This window comes from Taudactylus pleione, unplaced genomic scaffold, assembly GCF_031769625.1.
Source record: "Taudactylus pleione unplaced genomic scaffold, aTauple2 ptg000043l, whole genome shotgun sequence".
NCBI classification, from domain to species: Eukaryota; Metazoa; Chordata; class Amphibia; order Anura; family Myobatrachidae; genus Taudactylus; species Taudactylus pleione.
The window spans coordinates 18995096-19003939 of record NW_028284445.1 but is presented as its reverse complement, the minus strand read 5'-3'; the positions used below and the strand labels follow the sequence as shown (position 1 = coordinate 19003939).

At 44.1% G+C, this 8844-nt stretch overlaps 1 protein-coding gene across 1 annotated transcript; it reads right to left on the bottom strand.

Moving 5' to 3' along the window:
* Window positions 1–2957: 2957 nt before the first annotated feature.
* Window positions 2958–6769, bottom strand: AMER2 (APC membrane recruitment protein 2). The gene is made up of 2 exons (XM_088460166.1): window positions 5911–6769; window positions 2958–5739 (listed from the first exon to the last, which is right to left on the bottom strand). The coding sequence occupies exons 1-2, from the start codon at window positions 6749–6751 to the stop codon at window positions 4883–4885; spliced, it is 1698 nt and encodes a 565-aa protein (XP_088316292.1). The 5' UTR covers window positions 6752–6769; the 3' UTR covers window positions 2958–4882.
* Between the last annotated feature and the right edge of the window lie 2075 nt (window positions 6770–8844).

Sequence of the window (8844 nt, the reverse complement as noted above, 5' to 3'; positions counted from 1 at the left end):
ATACATCGGCACATACATATTACCTGTATACTCTGGTACATACATATTACCTGTATAACCTGACACATACATATTACCTGTATACTCTGGTACATACATATTACCTGTATAACCTGACACATACATATTACCCGTATACATCGGCACATATAAAATTACCCGTATACCCTGGCACATACAAATTACCCATATACCCTGGCACGTACATATTACCCTTATACCCTGGCACATACAAATTACCTGTATACCCTGGCACATACATAACACCTGTATACCCTGGCACATACATATTACCCATACACCCTGGCACATACATATTACCTGTCTACCATGGCACATACAAATTACCCGTATACCCTGGTACATACATATTACCCATATACCCTGGCACATACATTTTACCCATATACCCTGGCACATACAAATTACCCATATACCCTGGTACACACATATTACCCATATACCCTGGCACATACTGTACATATTACCCATATACCCTGGCACATACTGTACATATTACCCATATACCCTGGCACATGAATATAAACCATATACCATGGCACATACTTATTAACTGTATACTCTGGCAGACCGGCACATACATGTTGACTGCATACCCTGCAGTTAATATTACCCATAGACCCTGAAACATACTTATTAATTGTATACTCAGGGAGATGTACTAAGCCTTGAAAGTGATAAAGTAGAGAGTGATAAAGTACCACCCAATCAGGTCCCAACCTCCGTTGTTCAAACACAGCCTGTAAAGTGACAGTTAGGAGCTGATTGGTTGGTACTTTATCACTCTCCACTTTATCACTTTTCAAGGTTTAGTACATCTCCCACCTACATAGTAACTGTATTCGCTAGCACATGCATATTTACCATATACCTTGGCACATACTGTACATAGTAACATACTTGGCACATACTGTACATAGTAACTGTATACCTTGGCATTTACCTATTAACCGTATACACTGGCACATGCATTATAGTATAACCTGAAGCATGCATATTCCTCCTGGCAGCCTGTACATATCTGTTACTACTAGTAACACCTGACAGACCCATAACATGAAGCAGACGTGTCACTGTATAAATGTATGGGGAGGGGGATGTTTGCTTACCATGCAGTAATACTGGGCTGTGACTGATGGGGAGACTCTCTGCACTGTGGAATCTGATCGTGTGTACATACAATACAGTGACATGCTATAAAATACTGATTAGGGTTTTATTTATCTCTATGGATGTAAGAATCCAAATCTGCATAAAATGTTGTTGTTTATTTTCCGTGTGCTGCAAATCATATGAGAAACCTCACCATAAATCCTTATGTATATATATATATATATATATATATATATGTGACACCGTCTGTTTATCTAGAAAACCATAGATTTAATATAGTGTAACGGGGGATGGTGTGACAAATCTGCATTTTTTACATTACATGCATTAAGTTGTGACATAGTAACTTAAATCTAAAAAGAAAGTGTGTTTTTATTTCTAATGTATGTGAATAATTTAGAAAATGCTAGTTATGAGCTAATGTACTGTGTGTGTTTTAAATTTTAATCAATAGTGCTTTGATCACAATATTATAACCCTTTGTTGACCTTGCCCCTGGCACACAAAGGGTTGATATTGAGCAGGGAGCAGCTGAGATCACCATCCTGGACCACGTAGGATAGACTAATGCAATACTACAGTATATAATGGAATCTCTGTTTATCACCTGTTATGCCTGTAATTCCCTTATTTGCCTCCAGAGGTCAGGTTTGTAAATCTCAACTCCTTTGTTATTAGGGGGCTAAGATGAAACAGGATGCAATGCATTGTGGGCATATCTCTCTCTCCAGTGTATTAACCCCCAGCATCCCTTATGGCGTGCTATTGTTTATGCAGTCACACAAATGTTTAGTCAGAGATTACACAGGAACATTTTGTTTCAATAAAAAGTCATCTTTAATGAAACACCTACCAACTATTTATGCATCTTTACATAGGAGGTTATTATTTTGCATTAACCCCTATCCATCACAGCCGTCTGTCATAATCCAGTCCTCATATGAGTCATTAGTTCTCTACTTGCCATATCAACACAGAAATATAAAAAAATAGCAACATATATTAAATTGTGTTTCTTTTTCAGGCCCACATATTCGGAAACCCTATCTCATTAATGCTCTGAGATGCCTATCAATGAAAATCACATTTGTGCATATTTACACCGGAATGTACTGACGCTCATTAGATACAGTATACACATATTTAGATAGTACACATGAAAAGAAACAGTTTGGTCCATACGAGTGCTGTACATGTACAAATGCTGCTCTATATTTGAGACGGTGAGTAAAAAACAATACCTCTGTTTTATATTGTGTACAGTGCTGGCCTGTGTCGCTCTCTCGAGCACCCATTAACTCTTTAGAATTATTAGTGCTGTTTATCTACAGATGGCGAAGGCTATATTGTACAATTATTCCGACATAGGGCCTGGTCTGAAGTCTTAGATGAAGCAAAACAGGTTAAATAGCTGACTGTGCCATACAGAGCCATCCGGTTTCAGTGTTCATCTGTCTGATGCAAATTAGGGTCTTTGAAAAGCAAATCTCCCATTGTTTTATATGGAGAGAAACAAGAGCTACTAGATTATGTATACACTGGGGTTAACATTTTGCATTTCGAAAACAAGTTAATAAACTCAGGTGGCAATAAAAATCATTGCAATGAGATTAGTGTCTGTTTATTTTTAAACATGAATTTAAGTTACATTGGACTGCAATTTCACTGCATCTGATGTGCATTCATCTCAATGGAAGCACGCATTGTAAACATTATGGGCAGAAATACAGGGATCTGTTCACTAAGCCTTGGAGAGAGATAAAGTGGAGAGAGATAAAGTACCAACCAATCAGCTCCTAACTGTCACTTTACAGGCTGTGTTTGAAAAATGACAGCTAGGAGCTGATTGGTTGGTACTTTATCTCTTTAACAGCATTAAAGTACAAGCCAACCAGCTTCTGACATTTTCAAACATAGCCTGTGACATGGCAGTTAGGAGTTGATTGGCTAGTACTTTATCCCTGTTGTTCACTTTATCTCCATCCAAGGCTTAGTAAATAGACTCCTAAGTTATTCAAAGGATACCTCCGTAACAAACACATAAAGGGGTTGTCCTCCTTAGATGATTATTTGCCAAGTAACACCCCAGAGTAATAGTAAAAACAAAGAATGGAAGGTGTTTGCCGAACGTGGCTCCTGATTGGACAAGGCCAACCAAACAGGTGCCACAATCAGTGCACACCTCTGGTCCTAGCAGATTGCCTGGGAGAACACCACCTAGTGCTGCAGAGCAGCACAACACCCCTTCCATCCTTTCATCAGGGTGTTACACTCCCACAGATTCATCCAGGGGCGTAACTAGACCTAGGGAGGCCCCATAGCAAAATTTTCACAGGCTCCCCTAGGTCTGCGGTTGCCCCTCGGTCCATGTCCCCCCTGCACCATCCTCACTCCTCTCTTCTCGACTCCCCCTTCTCCGTGGTCGCAATGTGCAGGACAGGCACACTCTCCCGGTCGGCTCCATCTCTCTCTCCTCACTGACTGATGCTGGGAGGAGGCGACCATGCCTCCTCCCAGTATCAGTCAATGAGGAGAGCCGGAGGCAGAGCCGACCGGGAGGACGCAACTACGGAAGGGGGCCACGGAGCAGGCTACAGGTAAGACAAGGAGAGGGGAGTGAGGCGGGTGCAGGGCAGTGTGAAGGGGGAGAGTGTGGGGCCGCGGACCAAGGCCTGGCACCGTAGGGGCAGGTGGAGGGCCGGGCCTCGGGACGGTCTGGGCCCCATGGCAGCCACACCCCTTGCACCTACGGTAGTTACGCCTATGGATTCATCCTAATCTAGGAGTAGGGGTTTTTTTAGCAAAGAGAGCATTGTATCAAGATGTGCACGCTTTTCTTCTTACTAGTTAAGCGAATTGCAAAGTTCAGTGATACAGTGAGTTTGGAAAGTCCATCTGCAGTGATTGTGTGCTTAGTTTGTGACAGACAGTGGCGGCTCCAGACATGGATCTGCAGCGCAGTCCAAAATTCAAATAGGGGAGCCACACCCACTGCCACCTCAAACGCTGCCAAACATCGCCGGTTGGGACTCACTGGCAGTTGGTGTGGCTCCCCTTTTTGAATTTTGGGCTGTCACACACTTAGCTCACAGTTGCTGCGGAGGGACTTTCCGAACTCCCTGTATATTATTTTACATTATAATGTACAAATTGTATCTTGGTACAGTAATATTTTTATTTAGTATTTCAGATTAGTTACTGCTCAAGGGCAAAACAAATGGCTTTTCCAACACTACTTTTATGATACTCAACATTCAAGTCTCTATGGAGCTTCTACAAAAATTGATCTTTACCTTACTGGCCTTTGATTGGCTGTTGAGTCTACATTATGAAAACCCATATCAGCCTGGGGGAAAATGCCCACTGCCACCAAAGGCCTACCTCTCCCTGTGCATACATGCCTTTACTCTAAAGAAACTACTTTTGAAATTCATGACTATTTAGCAATATTAATATAGACATATATCACTGACTTATATTAATGCCTAGTCTCCCAGAGTTCCTTTATTGTTTTTATCTTGACATGCGCCCAATAATAAGCATTACAAACCCTTTTGGGGTTTTTTTCGGAGTTAAAAACATCCAAAATGGTTGCACAGTAGTATGCCGCAAATTAAAAAATTAAAAGTGCAAAAAAATTAAATTTCTTGCAAAGTGGATGAAATTTGCCCTGGATTGCGTGACGATGTTCTTACATTTTATTGTCCTTAAACTGCAAGCTGGCCTGGGTTATTCACGATTGCTCCAGTTACTTTTTGGCTGCCTCATGCATTTTACCTGACGTTCCGGTTATAGCTTTATTACTGACCCGTCTTACAAGTACTTTGGAAACTGGGATTTTTGTTCTGGGAAGCTCACTTTTTACGGGCTGGTGCTGTAGACCTGAGGAGGTGCTATTATTTCCAGTCTCTGCCGATTGGCTGGGAGCATGAACTGGCAGGTGTTTAATACTGATGGGTATTTTTGAGTCCTTTGTAAAATTTGTCTTCACTGGACATGTGACGGTGACTGGAGAGAGTGGCTTGGTGTGTGCTTGGCACAGTCTTTTCTCCTCCGCATGCGCTCTGGTTGTGTTATCGTCATTCTCTGTATATAGGTCATAGAGCGCATCTCCACTGTAACTGTCTCTGGAAAGATCCTTCTTCCCAGTACTCTTTGGAGGTTCTTCCTCTAGCCCCGGGGTGGGTGAGTCCCAATAGCCCTCATCGCTATTCCGAATAGAGTCTCGTTGCTCTTTTCCCCGACTTTTAAAATCCCCTTTCTCGTTGCCATTGGCTGCATCCTGTTTCAGTTTAGGTGTCTTTGCTATATTCCCATCACATGTGTCCTCCAGACGTTTCTCCTCCCTCGAGGCTTGCCTGATAATACTCACTTTGCCCACCTCTTTGCTTGTCTCCTCTGGTTGCGGTATGATCCCCAAAAACTCTTGGATGTCCTTGTCATCGACTTGATCTGGACTTGCCATCTCCTCTCCGCCTCCCTGATAGGCGATCATGTTTGGGGTCTTTTTGTAAGGAGCTTTCTTGCCATTCCCATGGATAATCCTTGCACCGGTACTGCTGCTTCCTCCTTCCTCGTCGGGGTCGGCAATAATATCACCACATCCTGTAAGAGAGTCAAAGCTTTTCAGTGATGTAACATCAGCCAACATCAAACAAATACGATCAAAAGATTGTTCAGAGGGTGGATCAACAGTAGAAGGGTCGGGGACTGCAATTTCTTGCCCACTATCACACTCAGGTTCAACAAAGCAAATATTGTTTATTGTAAGTTCACCTGTTACTTTCTCATCCTCCTTTTCCTGTGGAATCTCCACGTCTGCTTCGGGAAACTGGCAAATGATGTCAATGTGCGGGCTACCTGCAGCATTCCCATCTTGGGGTTTGTCGGTGTGGTGCGAGGAGCAGGGAGATTCCTCAGTGGCTCCCAATGGATTGTCCTCCAGCGAGGTGTTTTCTTCCACAGGCTGCTCCTCGCAGGGCAAATCAACAACTGTGAGACTCTCTGGAGGTACCTCTGGTTCACACAAAGGCTTCTGTATTTCCTCCTTAATGCATTCCAAGCTAGCTGTCAATGAGCCGGACAAAATAAGGCCTGGCTGGTCTTCTGTGGCCCCTTCCCTGTCGTCCTTGCTGTATTTATCTTTCCTGTTCCATCGCATGCTGCTAAACAGTCCCTTCAGTCCTTTCTTTTGTCTGCCGCCAGCCCTCTGCTCTGTATTCTCCCCTTTCACGTTCTCTAATTTCCCATTCTTTTTCAGCAAAGAAAAGAAACTGTGCGATTTACCCACCGAGCTGTTGGGTGAAACATCTGTCTTCCCAGTGACAGGCTGGATGTTTGCATCAACGCTTGGCGTGTCAGCAGCAGCCTCAGATGCACACTGATCCTCTCGCTTGCTACTCTCCAGCACAACATCAGTTAGCCCATCCAGTGTCTTGCTCCGTACCATGCCCATTTTGCCTGCGTTCTTCCCATCTCCCTTGTTTTTCACACCAAATATCGTTGGCATAGGGCTGCCAGATTTCCTCTTCCCAAATAATTTAAAAGCGGTCTTGTTAATCTTTCCTGGTGGCTGCTCAGCTGCTGGGGAATCTGCACAATCACAATGCAAGTCCATGTTTGCCGTCTCCCTGATCCTGCCTCCTTCCTCCTGCAGACCCCCGCAGATGCCTGATGCTGATTTTCTCACTGGCAGCTTCTCGGCTGCTCCTGTTCATCTCCAAGGCAACCAGGGGGGGGGATAAGCAGCTTTCGTCAGTAATGGGCCAGTGCCAGCTCACTGTCATCCATTCTAAATCAATCTGCAAACTGCAACCAAATACAGGCTCCCCCCCTTCTCTGAAAGGTTTATGTAACTTGCCCATTTGTCTACAGTGCATGTTTTCTGGCAGGTATATCCTTGTGAGGTGATGCTTTCTGTTTACAGTGCAGAAGCTGTTTCGTGTGCATCTGCCATTTTATCTGAAGCACACATACAAATAATAAATATATCCCTAATATATATCATAGTGGATAAATGATATTGTTAAACAGATCCAGTTTTTCCTCCTTCATTCCCTAAGAAGAATGATGTCCCTTTTCTGCAGATGGATGGGGTTACTGACTGTTTATGTTCTGGGCACAATCACAACATGTGTCACCGATGTTTGCAGTGCAGCAGAATGATACAGACGTCACTGAAAATGCATTACGCACTGTGTTTAACGATTTCTATCTACTGGCAAAATAGATTTAAAATAACTTGTGGGCACAGTGATTTTTCTTAACTTGCCATGGCTTTTTGTGACAAAAAAACTATTTTAATGGCACGGAGGTGATTTGCATACTAATAGCACATTCACGTTGCAGTGATGAACAAAACACGCAAGTATATCACAAGTCACTATGGGATCTATGTACTAGGCCTTGGGGAGGTGGAATGCATTATGTATCGCAATTTGCATGTGATGCATCCCACCACTCATTGCATGCTTGCCGACGTTAATTACGTCGGTATGCATGAAGAAAAACGGTCTATGACCCAAAAGTCCCTCTGGTGACCTTCTGCGCTTGTGAAGGACGTGCGCACTGCAGGGGCAGTTGGGGAGGAATTGATTGGATACCTGCCTGGGGGGCATCACCAATAGAAGCCCATATGCTTTAATTGGGCAACACCATCTAAAGATGATGTTGCCCACCTTTATCCAAACCCCAGAATGTATCGCATTATCGGCGTACTATCTTGAAGATAGGAGCGCTGATAATGACGGGGGTGCAAAGCACTCCCGTCATTTCAAACACATCTCCATTTTAGTAAATGGAGGATAAACTGTATCAGCACACATAATGTGCGCTGATAGCACTAAACCCCAAATTACTGGTACCTATACATATTTACGTATTGCATCTATATCTTTCTATCTAAATATATATATATATACACATACACACAATGCGTAGTCCAGCACTCACTACATCACTTCAATTAGTACTTACCCCGTTGCCCTCTTGTTGTCATGTAAGCCATGCGGTAATAGTTATGCAGTTCAAAGCGGCGCTCAGGGATTTAGAAATAAACAGACGATAGCCTAAAGATGTGTATAGGACAGGGGTCACCTGTGGAGAGCAGCTCAGCTCATTGGTATTGGCTAAAAGGGGCTGTCCTAATAATCCACGAGGACAGTCGTTTCTAGAGAGGAGGACTACTGTGACTGAGATGGCTCCTCCCCTCTAAATGCCGCCTCTTTCAGAACGCTGCGGTGTGTGCCTCAGAGAGGCCTGGAGCACAGTCTGCAAGTCTCCCAGTCGCTATTATTGCACCTGCACACTGCGCCTGTGGCCTCTATTAGCAACATTTTGCCAGACCGGGGGCGGATGGCACCATGCTTCCGGACCAGCCCACCCCTGCCAACGACGGCCCCTCAAATCTGGCGCCCCCCCCCGTTGCGGCCATGCCCAGGTGCACATGTATTGGCCAAGGTACTGATGGTGCTGGTGGCGGTTAGTCCACACGTGGTATGCAGAACCAGTGTGGAATACAGCCAAGAACTTAGGGTAATGCTGGGTGTTGTAGCGCGCCGGGTGTTAGCCGGGTGAATGCACCGATGGATGGTAGCCCTGGTATGCTACTATATATCAGTGGTGGTATAGGGTACTTGCAACATAGGCACTGAAATGTCTCTGGCTGTGCAGAGTCCATCCTATCCTCAAGGACACTGGGAGATGCTGCGC

Excerpts from the sequence above, each read along its gene's own strand:
- AMER2 (XM_088460166.1), bottom strand. The coding sequence starts at position 6,751 with ATGGACTTGCATTGTGATTGTGCAGATTCCCCAGCAGCTGAGCAGCCA. Across the intron at positions 5,740-5,910 it reads GGAGGATGAGAAAGTAACAG|GATGTGGTGATATTATTGCC; the intron begins GTGAACTTACAA and ends ACTCTCTTACAG.